Here is a 19237-nt window from a genome sequence, read left to right on the forward strand (position 1 = left end):
AAACTGTCAAATAAAAATGAACACTTTCCAAAATTGCATAGAAACCCTGGAAATTATTTCACATTTCTGAGTAGCATCTCAGCTTGATTTAATAATCGCCATAACTGGATAAAATAATCAAAACAGAAGCTTTGCATCAACGATTTACCAAAACAGTTTTTAACACTTAAAAAAATTGGTTAAAATTATTAAGCATACTCTGAATTAAAGACAGCATCTATGTGCATCCTCAAAACTCTTCACACAAGTTCATTAGAGTCGAACAATAGACTGCCTTCAGCTTGAGAGCAACTCTGTGTTTGTGGCTGTGATCACATCTTTCAGAGCTCTTGCATGGCTAATCAACAGACTCCTTATTGTCAGTTCACAAAAGCGTTGATTTAATCTGGGAGGCATCAGATCATCGGAATGAGAAGTGACTGCGGTATTTAGGAATCTGTGATTTGGAGCATGATACCCACAGGGTCCAATGAGATTTAAAAAAAAGGAAGAAAAATTCAAGCCCTGTTTATAGATGGTGACCCTGACGAAATGCAAAATATATATATAATAAAAAGACTGTAGCCCTTGTTCCTTGAGAGGGGATGAGTCCAAGAAGACAACGAGACTAGCTTGAGCATGGCATTTAGGCCAACAACGCCGATAGTGTTGCACTGAGATGAGCTGATAATGCGGCCGATGAATTATCTGTCCAGTCATTGAACTGTCCGCTCAGCAAATATGCACTCAGTCATATTCCATTGACTTCAGCGTCACCCTGGCCAGTGAACCCAGTAAATCAACTTCAATCTGCACAAAAGTTTGATAAATGTGCCTGCTGGTCAGATAGAACAACTCCATATGTGTTAGTTTATAAGCTAACATAAAAAAATAATAAAATCCACTGAAATATTTCAACAGAACTGTCCGATCCATTGGATCAGGCTATCTACGTTTAATGATCTGTGCCAATGATTTGTGCAGCTACATAACATTAGCTGAAATAAACTGACATGAAAAATAAGTTAGGGAAGTCATCGTGTCATCTACATAAATGGATATGTCCTGAAATTAGATTTTGATGCATAAAATACAAAGTTGACTGTTACATCTTCAAGTAAAAAAAGTTTTATATTACGAACAAGAAAAGGTAATTGAGTGTGCAGCAATAAAGCAACTAGATATTTGCATGTGAACTGGTAAAATGTTTGGTTCTCTCAGCAAACTCCAACTCTAACCACGCAGAATAATATTATTGGGGAAAAATATATATATTTTTTTATTTCTCCATGAATCTCTAACCAAAATATTCAGTATTTTTACCTTGAAAGATTATACTCTGATCTACAGAAAAGGTTTCTGTAGTGACAATTTGTTTCAATACCTGAATCACGTATTTTCTGTGAATGACAAACAAATTGGTAGAATTATTCATCTTGATCATTTTTTCTCTTTAATTATTGCTCTTCGGTGGGTGGAGTTGTGTTTTGTTGTGCAACTCACCTCAGTCAACAAAGGTCAAAAACATTTAGCCTTCGATCACACTGCAGGCTGAACTGACAAAATTCAAATTGTTAATTTCTTGCCTTAGTGCGACCTGCATCTGATCTCTTCATGACAGTCTGAACGAAACAGGTTGGATTTTCGACCCCCTTGGATATCCGATATCTGATCTATTCAAATGTGACCTGAATCTGAACGTTCAGGTCCTGAACGTCACTGATACTCGACAAGCGTCGCTTTTCTGCGCCCCGATACGCGCAAGCGGGAAGAAAAACAACAGCCGTGGTGGACTGGAATATTCTGTCTCTGGTTGGACAACAACTTCAAAACCGCAAGATGCGCTCCACCGTTAGCATCCAGGTTTAGTTTCACAAACGCTGAGTTCTACTTCTTTATGATGGTTGGTGAAAAACTGAGCATAATCTCCATATGTGACGTCATGGTGTCCTGTACTGCGCATACGGGACGCTTTCAGGTCATTAGTAGGTCACACTGCAGATCACATACAGTTTGCCTGTGTTTGGAAAAATCCAATTTCACAAAACCAATCGGATTTGGGTGAACATAGCCTTAGAGGCCAATAGAAAAAATGAATATAATCGACTTACATTGGCAAACGGTGTCGCTGACAGGACTGCAGTCCTGCAGCACCTCATCTCCCTCATCACAAGTTGTGCAGGGGATGCAAGGGTCCCTGAAACTATCCTGGTCCGAGAAAGTGTCGTCGTCGCACGACTCACACACCGTGTCGTGGTCCGACCCGCAGCTGTACAGCATCCCCTGGCCTTCGGGACATTTGGTGCAGGCTTCGCACCGCTCCGTGATTTTGTTGTGGTAGTAGCCGTAGTTGCATGTGCAAATGGCGTCGTTGGAGTCGGTGCAGGGCGTGCTCATGCGGAGCAGGCCTGTGCATTTCGTGCAAAGTTGACATTTCTCTGTGTGGCTGAAGCTTTCTGAGAAGGTTTCACCTGGAAGAAGAGTGGCAGAAGGAAAAATCACCGTTTAGGTTTTATGTCTGTATACACACAACAGTTCTGGGAACACATTTAAGAAGAAAAAGCCCAAACTTCGAGAAAAGGTTTTGGACAGTTTAAGCAGTTCATTATATTTGCATTTTAAATTGACATTTGTAACTGTATATAATACAGACAAGGGTATATTTGCACATTTATTTTGAGGGAATGCAATACTTTAGTCTTCGTACAAGACAAACCGATTCTGTTTGTATGCAGAAATATGTGATCAAAATAAATCCAGTTTAGTTACTTCCATTTTGAAAGTAAAATTTATGCAAATTCAAACCTTCCCAATACTTTTGAGTCCCCAGCACTCGCCTTCATTTCATAAACCCAAAACTGTTTCTGTAAAAACGTCTCTGCCTGAATAGGAAAATATTTCTTTAATACTAAAAATGAGCAGCAATATTTTCATATTTATGTAAATGTTGTTTTTTTGCTGAAAATGATAATCAATAATATGTTTTGAACACCTGCCAGAAATCCTCGGACAGACATATCTGCAAAGGTTACAATCAATGCTTCATGGTTTATGGAATTGTATTTCAGCTGGATAGAGAACTGGGAAATGCACTAAATTATGCAACAGACCCATTTGTAAAAGCAGTGAGTGTGTTTGTGTAAGACGAAACAGCAAAAGAAATGAAACTACAAGAGAGATTGCAAGGCAAATATGACTGTGCAACCTCTGATTTCAGGAAACACAAACTGATTAGATTTGTTCATTATTTATCTATTTATTTATTAATACAGTATTTGTAGTTGAACTTTTCTATGTCAAATAGAAGGTAAATATTGAGTTTTACATGATATTTGCACAGGATCAATAATTGATAGAAATACTGAAGGACATGGTACTTTACATGATTGTCTGGGACGACCCAGGTTGTAGTTTGTCTTGGTTTGATTCTGATCCTTGAGACCTTTGCTGCATATCGACCTCTCCTCTAACGACCGTTTCCTGTCTGGTCGCTGTCAACGAAGCCAACATATAACATCCAGGAGAGAGAGTTGACTTTATCTTAAGGGGGCAGAAAAATCCTCAATCCTGGGAATAAGATTGTGGGATGGTCTGAAGAGTGATTTTGAAAATCCCAGATATAATGTGTGTATTTAGTTATGCGGCATGAACTGATCAGTACATTATTGTGAGGGAACAAAAACGAAAAAAAAAAATCCTCCATGTCCTCTAGGGGCCCCTGCTGTACTCTTAAAGATTTTCAGTGTTTTCTCTCAGAGTTCCTAAAATTTCCTCACTAGGAGCTTAAAAGTGATTCAATCAGTGAGGCGTTGCGATGCTGCATTTCAGGGACTCTGATCAGTTCTTCTTCTACTTCTTGTTGTTTGTTGGTAAACAACTTAATGGTGGATTACTGATTACTGCCACCTACTGGTAAGAAGTGTTAACCGAATCCAAGAAAACTGAAAACAAGAAGACTTTATATCTTATTACACTGTATTAAGAGACAGAATATGGTTGGGTAGTTTTTACTTTCTGAGAGTAAATCAATAAGTTCTAGCTATGACTGTCATTGGATGATTCATGAAACAAAAAACTGAAATCCACTCCCACAAAACAGTTGAGAAAAATTTACCGACTCTAGACTGAAAAAAAGCTTCTCGAAATGCTAGCCATTTTTCTACATCATCTATTTAATATTAACTATTAATTATCATTAATGTGGACACTAATTGACTGCGATTGCCTGCTTGTATAAGCTTGTTTATCTTGTTTGATGTGAAATGGGGGAGTAAAAGATGTGAAAACCAATCAGGAGAATCCATTTTACAGATAATATCTCCCCGTTCTGTTGGTCTTAAGAAAATAAAACCATCTTTATTACTCCTACAATTCTGTCATGCAGAGAAGTGCTTCTCATACAACTTAATAAGCTTTTAAAGTTTCTATCGGTTTATTTTCCAAACAACATTAAACTAAAGGAGAAAGAAATGGTGTTCAGGAGCTTGTGGGAGGTAGGTTTTGCTGCAGATCAAGTTCTCAGCCTGCATCATATTTGCCCACCAACAACGCCGAATGCTCTGATGCCGCAGAGATAAAAACAGAGATGAGAAGAGATAACTGAGACAGAGAGACAAAAGAAATCAGAGACATCTGAGAAGCAGACCATTCTCAGTCCGTTGTGTTTTTAATTGATGGTGTCAAATGTGGGTCCCTCGCATTTTTTGCTTAATTGTCTTTTTGTCAGAGCTAGAAACCATCAAGGCCTTATTGGTGTCCAGTCATGTATTGCAACCCCCCAATTATCTGCTCTACTCAAACAGACGCACACACTCAGACTACTCCGACTGCCCCCCATGAGGACTCTCAGAGCCATTATCATAATGCCATGCATCAATAATGCAAGTCAATACATTAATAACAGTGGCTGCAGCTTGGAGAGAAAGGGAAATGGGAGAAGGGGGAGAGAAGGAGACTCAATTCTCCTTCTGAAGGACAAGATATCCGTTCTGCTGCCACTGGTCAAACATGCTGCCTTTCTGTTTGTTTTAACACCCAAATAAGGACTCTAACGTCACCCGCTTTGGCTCACGGTGTGTGTGAGTGTGTTCATGATGTCTCGACGCTTTACTAAAAATGTTCCTCTGTTTTCATTCCAACTCCTCTTGTTCTGTTTTATCTCCAGTTATCTGCTCATTCATCCTCTGGTGTTTTAGACTTGGACATCCCTTGCAGCTTTTCAGCCAAACTTCTGGTTACTATTTGCTCAAAATGAAGCCTATGTGGAAACTTTAGCTGGAAACTTGTGGCAGAAAATTCTGCATTCTTCAACATATGGGAAATTATAGACATTGAGTAACAGCTCATTTACTGACATATACAAAAACAAAATTTTACACTTTTTAATCTGTTTATTTAGAATGTTGGAAGACATGTTGTTAATTAATAACTGTTTTTGAATAAATCTGAAATGCCACCATTATTTGAACTAAACTTTATGTTTCTTTTACTTCCCATTGGCCTCTTTCTTTAGGCCACTCTTTAGATTTAGATTTAGACTCGTACTTTATTGATCCCTTGGGAAGACCCCCGGAGGAAATTGAAGTTACCAGCAGCTTACAGGCAGAAAAGTGGCACACAGTGCGCAAAATACAAAAGAATACAAAAAATACAAATTAAATACAAAGGTACACACTAAATGTGAGTAGCCAAAACCCTAAATTAAGCAAAAATAAGTAAGGAATGAGAATATAAATAAAACATAAATAAAAAATATAAATACAACACAAAAGAAAATATAGGGAAAGAAAAGAATTTGCAGTCTAAGGAAGGAAGATATTTTCATAAGGATTTGTTGGTATCCAAAGTTAGAAGAATTGCAGAAACAAGACGGGACCCCATGCAGTAGCTAAAATCTGCATTTAGTTGTTACTCCCACTGAAAATGCTTAAAACTGCTTATTTAATAGTACAAGCACCAAATACGGCTTACTATGCATTAATGTAAGCAGCGGAAACCGAATTGGCACAACTTTATTCATAGCCTTATTTCTCTCTTGCAGCCAATTGGATTAGCTGGTTAAAAGCATATCAAGCAGCACTGAGCTGACCTTTTCCTGCTTTTACTTCTTTAAAAAAAAATCTACAAATAGGCAAATTACCCCAAGAACAGGAAGTTGTTTGCAGCCATGCACAACGGGGAAGGAGGCGAGGGAGTCAAACAAGGAGAGGAAGCATTCAGAGGTCATTGCTGGAGAAGTAGGAGATGCATGTCATATCATGTCTTACCATCCCAAAGTTTCCTCCTCTCTCCAGAGCAGTAAAGCTTTTCACAAACCATCAGTTTTTTTCTGAGTTTCCCCTGGATGTTTGTAAGCTGCAGATCAAGCTGAATTTGTGATTAAAAGGCTGACTTGAAAGGACACGACTGTGGTCATGATGTATCAAACATCTCCCTGAATTACCACAGACTGACGTCCAGTAATTTGTTCTGTCTGCGCACTTTACCATCGACCAGCCAATGTTTTTAATAACACAACGATGGCGGTCAAATCCACTTGGAAAAGATTTGGTCTTGACGTGTTTTTGACTTAAATGCTCACTGCACAAACCGTTTGTAGTCAATAAATCATAAGTTGAAGTCACAACCCTTGTTTCCTTTTTCACAAGTCAACCAATACAAGTCAGGATGAAACAGCTTCTGGTTGGCTTCAACCCCCCCATTGTTATAGTCATCCTTTTACAAAACTGCATCTAAACAGCCTAAAGGTGTTTTGTTAAAGGGAGCAAGGGTTTACCTTTTTCAGCAACAAAATCTCCAGGCAAGTTTGGCCTAAATCCATAAAGAACACGTTGAACAGAACATAATGGCTGCTGTTTGGAGAAGAAACAGAATGATGCAGGAACATGAACTCATACTTTACCCTTTTTGAGTTGATCAGAGAGTCTGAGTTTTTCTTATTAGTAATGCATGACTTCCTACTTCCTACTGCTGGGTGTAAATATGATGTGATCATTTTTCTCAGCCACTCGGCTGGATGAGGACCAAAGTTTATCTTGCTGCCACAGAGAGAGGAGGATGGGAAGCAAGATAAATAAATCTCCAAAGCTCACTGTTGAGGAACTGCAGGACCAACTGGCAACAATTAGATGTTATTTATATGGCAGTCAATTATTTAGGAGGAAGCATGTAAACATGTAAAGTTTCCCAAATGAAACTCAGATCTTATTACTTTATACCAACATTTAGCTTTAGAATTTTAATACCAGAGCAAAGCGTAGTTAGTTTGCAAATCTAGAACAAAAATAGAAAGTACCATCGAATTTATAGAATCAGCATTTAGCTTTAAACTTCTAATAGTATCAAACAAATTCAACATCTTATATTTTTTACCTTTTTGTCTTTCTTTTGGTTTTGTTGTTTTGTTTGTATTTTCTTCTAATTCATGTAAATCACTTTGAACTTCCTCGTTGCTGAAAATGTGCTATATAAATAATACTGTTAAATATAGCAATGCATGCCGATTGTTAAAGCTGCAGTTATATGTATGTTTTTACATGCTTGTTAAAGATGTCACCAGAATGTGAAAGATCGATCTGCTACTATTGCTGAAGAAATGTCAAAAACCACCATTCAGAGCCAGGAAGAGAGTCTAAGCGCTGTCAATCATCCCATGAACGTGCTACTAAATGTGCTAATGGTGAAGAATGGACCATCGTCGGTGGCCGTGCTAACTAGCCTTAGCATTCACTACATGCTCTCCTAGCTGCAGCACAGCAGAGAGCAAGGGGAAAAGAAGGAGGAGGATGAGCAGCGCAACACAGAGAGTGATTGACAACACTAAGTCCCTCCTCCAGACTCTGATTGGTTATTTCTCCTTAGCACTGGGAGAAGGTGGAGCTCAAGTTTTTCACAGGTTTTTCTCATGTTATGCTGTCATGACATAGTGACAGTTTTGAAGAATATGGACATTTTTTAAAAATAAAAATTACATTCTTTAAATGTTTTAAAATGTGCAATTTCCCCAAAATGAGTTGCTAATGTTACCTCCTGAAATAATAAACCAGTGCAGAGATATGCTAACGTTCAGACTGCTGACAATAGCATTGAACTCATGCTGAACATTAGCTCCAAATTTTTATTTTGTCTCCCTGTTTACTTGTTTACAAGTCATTTAGCCAAATGTTTACAACTGTTTCCCATTTATGCTAGTATTTACAGGAAGAACATCTAATCGTTTTAACATTTTAACCTTTGAAAAATTTTGCTTTTTAACAGCTTAGTCACTGTTTCAGAACAGGAACTTAAAAAAGCTCTGCAGCTGAAAGGTCAGAGTTTAACGCCTTTCAAGCAGGCTGAAATAAATAGTTTACATGCTTGTGCTGAACATCATATCACTGTGTTTTAATTTGTGGCTGTGCGATAAAGTCTGCCAGAGAGCTATCTGTATTTCTGCATGTCTATGATTGAATGCACATGGCTTGTCATGGTGCGTTTGCTCATGTCTGAGCAGAATGAGGCGTGTACGACTGGTATTTATCGCCTCTAAAAACGTCCATGTTGTACAGCAGAAAGACAAAACATCCGAGAATGTCTCTGAGAAAGCAGGTCACGTTAATCCCAAACTGCACTTGGAGAACATTGGGGGTTTGACTCTTGATTTGAGGTGCGGTATCAATCCATCCAACGGCGTTCTGCAGACGCTATAATAAATTTTCCATCTCCGTGACTTCTCTCATGACCTTCATTTGAATCCTTTGCTGATGGTTTACAATGTTTCACTGACCCAATGAGGCTGACATCTACTTCCTGGGCAGGATGAGGGAGAGTTGGGGAATTCATACGTGGAAAATCTCTGGGAACGCTGGCAGAGGACCAAACCCATCCTCCGCGGAGCACACCGTGACCTTTGACCTCATGTAATGGTTACTCTGAAGCATAAATTCACCTCAAAAATACGCAGACTTTTTCAGCTACCGGTTGTGCTTGTCCAGTTTGAATTTACAATGCATGCCACTTTAATTATAGTTCAATAACGTATCCGATGCTTTAAATGTCTCCCCCTGGAGAGCCGCTCAACGGCATCTGGAGCGGATCCCACTCTTTTATCCTCCTTCCTCTACTATCCTCGTGTCTGTCAGTCACCCAGAGCTTCTCTCCCTACATGGTGAAGGCCAGGATGAGGGCAGCTGTGCTGGAAAACACTCTACTGCGCTCTGATTCTTTCATTTGAATGAAAACCGATGCATGCAAATGATCATTTATGCTATTTGTCGCACTAATTGTAGAGAAAACACAGATATTGCTCAGAGTTGAGGACTTACACTGCAAAACCGTAAACTATTACCAAGTATTTTTGGTCTAGTTTCTTCTGCAAATATCTTAATGCACTTAAAATAAGACAAAAACTAAATTAAACATGACTTTTTAGAAGATATAAGAACTTAGAAGAAACTGAAGCATGAAATGGAGTTTCACTCCCACTTGATTCTTTTTCACATATTATATGAAGTATTTTCAGGTTTATTGTGACTATTTTGTTGTTCCAACAGAAATGAATGTGTTTAGAAGTAAAAACACAAAATCCTTCCAGTATTTGTGGGTCTAGTACACTTGAAATTAAACATAACTAACTTAGAATTAACTTTTCAGCAAGATATAAGAGCTTCTTTTAAGTCAATAATTCCTTATAATTGATTTTGACAAAAGTATTTATACCACTGGTAGATTATTTCAGTTATAGCAAGACATATTTTTCTTGTTATAAGTTAAATAATCTAGCACTTTTTCAGGGACTTTAAGTATGCATTTACTGTAAACAAGCTACTATATTTTGCTGAAAAGTTACTTATAAGCTAATTTTGTCTTATTTCAACTGTACTAAGATATTTACACAAAAACCTAAAATACTTGGTCAATGTGTTTTTGTTAAATGCTGCTGTCAGATCTAAAAGCATGGAGAGCTTCAGGAGTTCCTGCAGTTTGGAGAAAATTTTAACCATCATTTGGTTTGAAATATAAACTATTTGCAGTAGAAATTAGATCAAAACTATTTGGTAAGATTTTGTGTTTATGTTCTTTAGCATGCGACGTCAGGCAATCCACTTCCCTCCTGAATAACATCACCTTGCTAAAGTAGACAAAGATTTTTCCAAATGCTCCATCAGCTGCTTTAAAATCGATACGGTTGTTTATCACCAGAGGTTTCAGCTTGAGCTGCCGATGCCAAAGTGTATTAATGCATATCTACTGCAGATGATTGGCTTCTGAACTCTCTGCTGGTAATCTGGACGGTCATCAGAAATTCAAAACAGATTAAACTGGATTTTACTTTTTCTTTTCAGTTCAAATTGTTAGTCGTCATTTGGAAGCAGCAACAACCTGAAATGTTCACAATACATTGACTGCATAATAATAAGGATAAAACTGAATTTGTGGCTTGACTTCTTTTACTATGAAAACAGTTTTAAGAGCAGTAAACTGAAAATTTGCAAGTATGTGTTCTTAAAAATAAATCCAACCTCAGAAGGTAGAAATAAATTGGTAAAAACTAGTAAAAGATAAATGTTGGGACATGTAATAAGAATTTTGTTCTTTAATTTTTGGTAACGTTTACGTTTTTGGGAAGACTAGAATGATTTGAGCCATTTTTTGTTTCTTAAAAAAGATAAATAAAAAAAACCACTGATCATGTTTACACTCATTCTGATTGAAACAATGGAAAAAATCCTGCAATGTATATTTTATATATATTTTTTAATTTATTTCTTAAGAAACGTTTTATAGTCTTGACAGAAAGTTTCATAAAAAATGTTTTTTATATATATTTAGATTTGGGCACAAAAAAAAGTCTGAATGGCTGCTATGAGGAAAGTTGAGCCATTAAATAACGTTTTCCAATTTAACAGTTTTCCATCAGAAAACTGTTAGAAGGAATGCACAATTAGGACTATCACAATAAATAAACCAATTAATCACATGGTAAATTAAAACAAGCTCAACCATTTGCATGATTTAACTCTCTCTCCTTCTTCTAAAACTGGTCTGCATTTTGCTGCTTACAGAGATGTCATAATTCATTGTGTTTGTTGTTTTATTTATTTACTGTGTAAATTTAAAATGTCTTCCAGTTCCAGTGTCAAATGTTTATTACAATTTAAAGTTCACTGATCAGAATGTGCCCTTAACCCTTACATTACTTGAAAATGGTCTTAAAGCAACAATATTATCATTTATCGCAACAAGATCTGGAATAATTTAATCAGGGTTACAAATATGCAGCTGTGTAAGTTGGCAACTCTCTAACGTTAAAAACTGGTGTATTTTTTCCCAATCTTCCCCGTTTCTCGCCTTTTACTGCAGGCAGTATAATCAAACAGAACCAGCCTACTGGGAAATGATTTATTTTGGTACTCACTGTCAAGACACGCCGCACACTCGGTCTGTTTGGCGCCGCAGGGCGTGACGACGCCCTCGCCGGGTGGACACTGCCTGCAGCATTCTCCGCTGGTCGTGTTCTGGCCCGACGGACAGTTGCGCTGAGAGGCCACAGCTTCGGCCTGCGATTCAAGAGAAAGGTCCAGCAAATGAGCGCCTACTTCCATTCAGCTGTGCACGAAAATGCTCGTCACTTTAAAAGGTTCATGCATTTGTTTCCAAAGTGCAAAGGTTTGTGTTGCTCTGTCAAAAGAAAGTGCAATTATTGTGCAAATTAAAATGTTTTTCCAGTATTTCAGGGCATATTGTATGTGTTAAACTCAAGGCCAAAACCAGCCCATCATAGCTTTGTACTCTGGATTCTAAAACACTAAATGTGCTTAAATTTTATGTTATCAATCAAATCAATGCAGTTTTTATCTGTTTACTGTCAAATTATATCAATCAAATTTGTCTGGCATAATTGTCTTGTTACGAGTAAATATATCTCCCAGTGAAATTAGGACTTTTTCAGCAATATTAAAGAATTATTTAATCAAAACAAGCTCCTATATCTTGCTGATAAATTACTTTACTAAGATATTTGCTCTAGAAATGACAGTAAAAATACTTGGCAAGGGAAAGCAGAAACAATAAATAATGTTCTTTCTCTTCTCATCCCATTTCTTTCTCTCTAATAAACTTATTTTTGGAATTTCCTTTGATAAATTTAGGATCCGAAGAGATATTAGTCCTCAAGCAGTCGGATTAGGGCTTGGAAAGCAAACAAACAAACAAAAAAAAAAGGAAAACTTTCAGCTTCTTTCTCAGTTTCCCATGATCTTGTGAAAAACAAAACTTCTCATATTCATCTGGCTTTTAAACAAAGCCGAGACAATCAGGACAAGAAAACCACACTGCAGTTGGAAAGATTACAGCCTCAAGGCAAGCAATGTTCAAAAGCAAAAATAGTGATAAAAATGAATATTTTACATGCTGGTCCATTTTTTTGAGTGCTTTCTTACTGGAAGCAGGAATTTAACCTGTTTGAGTCCTTAAGTTATTGGGTTAATGACCGACCATCCCTCTGGCCGACCGAGTTTCAATATTTACACGTGTAAATCAGAAGCTGCAATCAAGGAACACGACACATCCATGCAAAGTGAAGTCGCTCTCCTTTCTTCAGAGACGAACCTGCCGACAGAAGAAGGTGTTTGTGCACAGAGCCATGGGGTCACTTTGCTCCAATCTTCAAATTTCTCGCGTTTGTGTAAAAAGTGAATCTGTGATCTTTAAAAAATGATGCCACGCCATCAAATGTTTCTCGTACCACGTCATTGTTTTTAATCTCTCGTCCAACAAACTTCTTTATCACCTTGAGAAATCTGATGAGAGCGGTGATAAGTTTCAAACTAAATCAGATAGGCACTGTCCACACTTTTCTTTCAGAAGAAGAAAAAGGAAACTAAATACAAGGGGGGGAAAAGTTAATTGTTTAGTTTTGTTCTTCTTTTGGAGGATACGATTGTTATTCAATTCGAAACGTTAAAGGATTTTCCACATTGGCTGTTTTGGACACAGTTACCCTTCAGGCCAGGATTCATCAGCATCATCTTCCCAAAGTGTCTCCATAAATCAGAGCAGAAACAGTTTTTAAGCAACATCTGATTCGGCTCGTTTCCTACTGGGACAGAGTTGAGTTGGTTTAATCGCTGATTACATTTACATTTACTTGAATAATTATTTGAACAAATTTACTTTCAGGAGTATTTTTGCCATGCGGTAATTTTTACTTTTACTAATTTTGTGACGTATTTCTGCTCTTACTTGAGTAAAATCTCTGGATTTTTTAACCACTCAGTGAAAAACAAACATGTTTCAACTAAAACGTCACTAGACAGACACACACCTGCAGTTTTTGTTAAAGTTTCACAAGTTTTTTATTGGAAGAAACTGATTTGGAAACTTTTTCTTTGACGTGATTTTGTCATTTTTTCTTTAATCATTTTTTGCCCCTAAAATGTAAACTTTTTGTCTGATTATGTAATTTTTAAATATTAAATGATTGATCATTTGATCAGTTGCTCAGTACATGAGTAGGCGTTTTACCAAATACTTTTTAACCCTCACTTCATTTCTTGAATGGCTACTTTTTACTCTGAAGCAGTGCTGCTCCTGCGTTACGCAGTTTTTCTCCACCACCTGTGACCACGAGCGAGTTTAAAGGGATGTGCGCACACATGCAGGCGTTGAGTGAAGGAGGTACGCTCTGTGTAAACCGTCAGGGTTCAGGTGTGTGAGGAATGCAGCTGACAGGAGAACGAGGACCGAGCGTTCCCTCAGGCTCCTCTGAGTCAGCTGACGAGTTTCTGAAGTCGCGTGAGCGAGCGAGCGAGCGAGCTCACACACACCGCCTAACCTGGCCGCTCACATGGTCCATGTCGCGCTCCGACATTCTCCTTCTGGTCAAGAATCTATCACTGAGTTTGTAGAAATTGATGGAGATCTATTGACTTTAAAAATGTCATTCAATTTTTGGCCACATCAAAAATCTGACTGTTCTTAAAGAGCCAGTTTGCCAGAATGTATTGATGAAACAGATTAAACTGTTAAAATACTAATAAAATGATGATTTTACTTACTTAGTTATTGTAACAACATCAAGTAAGGCTGAAGCAGGAGTCAACTAAACCCAATGGTTTTGACCAATTTCTGAGAAAAAATGTCAACAAAAACTGAACAAATGTGGATTTTGTGTCAATTTTGAAGATTTGTGAAAATCTAAAGAGACTTATTGATACAGTGGGCCAGATTTGAGTTTGATATGTGTTTTAGACAATGGCTATGCAATATTATGTCGTAAATAGAAATTATCATTGAATAAATTTCTTGTATTTTTACTTTTTTGTCAGACAAAATACATTGAGTTACTATAGAAAAGCCAATAATTTTATTTAATAAAGTTTCAGTGTGACTTTTATTTTTTTTTTTTTTTTCACCGTGTAGATTTTGAGAATTTTGAGAGTAAATCACAATAAGAGGAATTATTCACAAATGGAGAAAACCTGGAGCCGTCATGAGTTTGTAAATGTTTGCAGTAGAACCAAATGCAGGAGACGGAAGCAGCCAGTGAATATGAAAATTTAATAAAGAGTATGAAAAAACAAACTTAGAAAACCAATGGGAGCCAAGGCAAGAACCAAAAGTCAATGTAAAAAGATCCAGCAAGGGGAACATGAGGAAGTGAAGGGAGTAAACATGAGGATCCAGCAAGTAGTGGCTGAGAATGAGAGGCTTAACAAAAGGCTGATGAGCTGATTGGTTCCACATGCAGGAGAGAAAGTGGAAGCAATATTAATACTAAAGAATAACTTAGACTAAATAAATAACAGAAAATAGCTAGAAACAAGGAAAAAAAAAACATAACTAGAATCACCAAGGAAGAACAGAAGTGGAAAAAAAGTCAAAAATAGAAAAAAAATAAGGAACACCAAAAATGACAAAATTCCAAAACTGGAGCAGTGCTTAGCCAACCAAAGTTACTCAAATAGCGCATCAGTTAATCATAAAATACAAGAACAACAAATAAGAACAACAAATGCAAAAAGTAAATAAATAAAGAAACAAACAAAAAAAAACCTGAACAGTGAAAAACTACGAAGTTGAACGGCTAAGCTGCTTGTGAAGAACGTCTTTCTGATCTCTACCTTTTATCACAAATCATTTTTGCAAACTCAGTTATTAGTCTTAGGGTGCAATTATTTGATCTCTTAGGGTTAGGTTGGTTTATACAGCTTGTTTTTCCAGTGATCATATTCCCTCAGGTTAAATCTGCAGTGGTTCAGGAAAACCTGAACATTGTAATTTTTTATACAGTATTTAGAACCTCAGAGATGCTTCTTGTCTCCCACAAATTGTTCCTCACTTTGTTCAAAACCGCAAGACATGCTGTGCCTCACTATTACACCGCACAAAAGCAGTCATTAAAATGTAAATCAAGCCCGCCTGCTGTGTGCTTCCCCTTTCCCGCCCCCCTAATTTAACGCACACGCCTTTCGACAGACTCACGCTCAAACCTCCCGTGATCTGAACAAACCCGTTTCAAAATGACACTTGGAGTGATTCCAGTGTTTGGCATCTGCTTATTAATTTTTCTCTCTCTCTTTTCGACCTGTTTTTAGCTCCAGGTGTCAGTGCAACAAAACACTGCCTCTCAATGCATCAGCTGGCTAAAATCTAATGAATGGTGCAAAAAGATTATTGGAGGTTGGCATTTGAGCACATGGCGTATAAAGGTATAAAGGATTTTCAACAAGCCTTTTTGGCAAGTCGAAGCTCGACTTTCATGCTTCCATAAGTCGGTTTTAATGTGAAGTCCCTGAAGATGGAACAAAATGTACACTGGTGATAAATGCAGAGGCTGAAATAAACGTGCTTTCATATCTCAATAAGGCTTTATTGCTCTAACGGACCCGACTGCCCCGCTCAGGGTTAACCTCAGGACTTGTTGTAGACCAATATGTCAAACCTAAATTTAAGAAGCTTTGAAGGCCATCAAAATGTAACTTTTTGGAAAAAATACACTTTCAGAAATACTTTTTTACTTATACTTGAGTAAAATTTCTCGATTCTCTACCCATTAAAGCTAAAATTTAGACACACACCTGCAGTTTTTGCTAAAGTTTCATAAATTTCATATTAAAAGAAACTGATTTGAATTTTTTTTCTTTTGCCTGAGTTTGTTAGTTTTTGTTACTTAAATAAATTATTATAATTTTTATTGATGAAATACCAAAAGTATTAACATTATTTTTTGGTCTGTCTCATGACGCCATTTTTACATTTTATATACTCAGAACTTGAGCAGACTTTTTATTTTTTACCAAATACCTTTTAACTCTTACTTTAGTAATTTCTTGGATGGATACTTTTTGCTTTTACTTGAGTAAAAATATTTTGAAGCTGGATCTGTTAGCCTTGAAAGTTTCCTTAAGCTAGCTGCTAGCACGTGTTGTAGATTTCTTAATGTCATGCAACTTAAATTTGTTGTAGATATTTATGCTGTCTTTTCAACAAAATGCCGCTCAGGAGAAATGCTTTTTTATATGATAGAATATATGATTAACACAAAGCATGTAGAAACTTGCAGTGCTGCTGGGCAATAATTATTACATTGTTACAAAATCTGTTCATTTTGAAACATTTGTAAGAAAATTTAGATTCGACTATGTAGTCTGCATCCATGTTTATTGGATTGGATGATTGCCATTTGAAGCAAAATGATATGTTGGAAATTCAGCAGACATCAGTACAGCGGCCTGGTACCAATTCATTGTGGTCACCAGTTTAGTCAAACACTGTTGTGGGACGCCAACCCATTCTTCGAGCACATCCAAGTTGATCAAAACTGACATTTATCTACTTTTCACTTCCAAATTCTGGAGTCGTTGTGTGATAAAAAATGTTCTGCTGGGGCGTTTTTCAATGAGTGAGTTTCCACCCCACAGCATCATACTGCCTCCACTGAACACTGACAGACTGTTTTATACGTTTTTTATTAATTAGTTTTCCTAACACTGAAAAAAAGAAAACAGGTGGCTACCTTAAAAAAAACTGAGTTACAAATAAGTAAATTAAGTTAAATAAATGTAAATATGTTAAGTTTGACAAACTAAATTTGATTGCATGTAACAAATTAACTATTTTGTTTCAGTTTCCCTTTTTTGCAATTTAAGAGAAAATCAACAAGTTTTTCAACAATACAAGAAACAATGTAGAATAAATCGACTAATTAGTCTTTTCTTTAATTAAGAACATAGAAAATTAATAATCAGAGTTGTCAACATCTCTGCTGTCATCTTGTCACATGTATGTTTTCATGTAAATTTTAGCTAGTAATAGTTATTTTGTTTATGTAATTACAAAGTTTTATTTTTATTCCTTTGGTTTTTACCATCTGGTGAAAAACACTAATACTTACAGATTGTAATAAATAAATTAATTTAAATTACTTAAAAAAAAAAATTTTTTTAAATGAGTGAATACAAATGTTCTTACTTTTTATGTCTACTTCATTTTAAAGAAACAACAACAACACACATTCATTCCAAAATAAATGTGTGTTTAAAACCAGGATAAGATGGAGAGCGGCAGACGAAGGGAGGAGAGGAAGATACAGGAGGAAGAGGAGGAAGAGGAAGAGTGGTCCAGCACCTATCAATATTGCATGTGCTGAGCCAGCAGGGGGTGCAGAGCCATCAGTGGGAGCAGCTGTCATGTGCTGACAGGATCCTAAATCAGGACCCGGACAAACTCATGGAAACTGAAAAATGCATCCTCTCCTCTGACCTCAGGGTAAATCACAAATACTGCAGAACTGTGGAGCTGAATTCCCCTCATGTTTGCGGAGCGTCTTCCTCCTGTTTTGACCCGTGTAAGTTTTGATATGAGGTCACGTGACCCGACAAAACAGAAACGCTGCTTTTACAGTGGACCATCCTGGAGCGGCAGAAAGTGAATAAATCAGGTGCTGCACAGAGTCTCCGCTGTTATTGTCCTTCTGTCTGCGGACGCGCATGTAACTGAGACGGGTGGAGAGCCGCAGCTCCATGCAGCAGCCGCAGCTATAAAGTGTCAACCTGAATGGCTGCTCTGCTGCTGCATGCATCCGTCCTGCTCAACACTGTCCGGCGTCAGGAACAAGACAGGTGCAGGGCGGAGGAAGACAGAAGAAAAGCAACGATTTGTTGCTAAACTGGTGGATTTTAAAGAAATGCAGAGATTTTGGTCATCACAGACCAATAAAAGAGAAGGGGGGAACTTTCTTACAAACATATATAAAAAACTTTCATCCAAACAAACAAAAAGTGGCACTCACCAGTCCAAGTAAGGCTGCTATTAAAACCAATTTCATCCTGTATCTCCTTTGCATATTTCTAGAAGCGTCAGCAATCAGATGCAAGATCGACGGAGGTTGAAGTCTCAGCAACTTATAGGTGGAGGAATCACGGCTGTCATCGCTGCGCGATTCTTCCTGGGTTTGTTGTCAAAGAGCGGAGGAGGAGGAGAAAAGCTCCACAAATGGCAAAAATAAAAAAAACAACAACAACAAAAGTGGCTCAGTTTTTAAAGCGCCCCCTGCGCGGAGCTACAGTCCAGTTTGCGGGTCCGGATGACGGGGAGGATGAGCCATCGGGGGTTGTTCTGGTTCTGGGTCTGTGAGTTTGGCTGAAGCGCGTCGGCTCCGCTCAGGGAAGCAGCCCGTTTCCACGCCCACTCTGCATGCGCGCAGCGTGTTCTATCTTCATCCACTCCAATTACGCGCCAGGACGCCGCTGATCATCCGGACGCGCAGACAAAAGTAAAGCACAAGCCCGATTAGCTTCACCTGTTGATTAGTGCATTTTGTTGTTTTAGAGAAAAGAAAGTGCTTTGCAAAATGCAAAATGAATCATTAATATTTAAATGAATACTTTAATTTGACTTTGGTTTCATGCCCATATGAGCCTCACAGTTATTTGCCTTGGTTTTGCGCCATTCCTTGTGTCAGAACTGGTGAACAGAGTCGAGTCTGTCCACATATTTGCTATGAGACTCAGCCGGTCCAAGGCATAAGAGAACTAAACAGCTGCCTGCGGTCCCCAGATCTTCAAGGACGTGTCGTAAATGCTTCCCTTTTGACACAGACCACAGACGTAGAATTGTAACATTTGTTTATTGAGAAATAAACAATAAGCAATAAAATAAGCAATAAAATCTGAATTTAACAGTTTTGGTGCAGATAAATTAAAGGATTTTAAACCGATTATTAAAAGTGCAAAGCTTAATTTTTGTTGATTCCTCCTGTGTGTTTTTTATTTTTTTT

At 37.5% G+C, this 19237-nt stretch overlaps 1 protein-coding gene across 1 annotated transcript in view; it reads right to left on the reverse strand.

Annotated features, from left to right (window-relative positions):
* Nucleotides 1-18600, reverse strand: part of ngfrb (nerve growth factor receptor b) — a 34533-nt gene extending 15933 nt beyond the window's left edge. The window contains exons 1-3 of the mRNA XM_055058016.1: nucleotides 18251-18600; nucleotides 11375-11516; nucleotides 2091-2450 (exon numbers count right to left, since the gene is read on the reverse strand). Of these exons, the coding sequence (XP_054913991.1) occupies nucleotides 2091-2450; nucleotides 11375-11516; nucleotides 18251-18304 (556 nt within the window). The 5' untranslated portion in view covers nucleotides 18305-18600. The remainder of the gene's footprint in view (nucleotides 1-2090; nucleotides 2451-11374; nucleotides 11517-18250) is intronic.
* Nucleotides 18601-19237: the final 637 nt, after the last annotated feature.

The sequence above is a fragment of the Poeciliopsis prolifica genome, unplaced genomic scaffold, assembly GCF_027474105.1.
Source record: "Poeciliopsis prolifica strain line A6 unplaced genomic scaffold, Auburn_PproV2 SCAFFOLD049, whole genome shotgun sequence".
Lineage (NCBI taxonomy): Eukaryota > Metazoa > Chordata > Actinopteri > Cyprinodontiformes > Poeciliidae > Poeciliopsis > Poeciliopsis prolifica.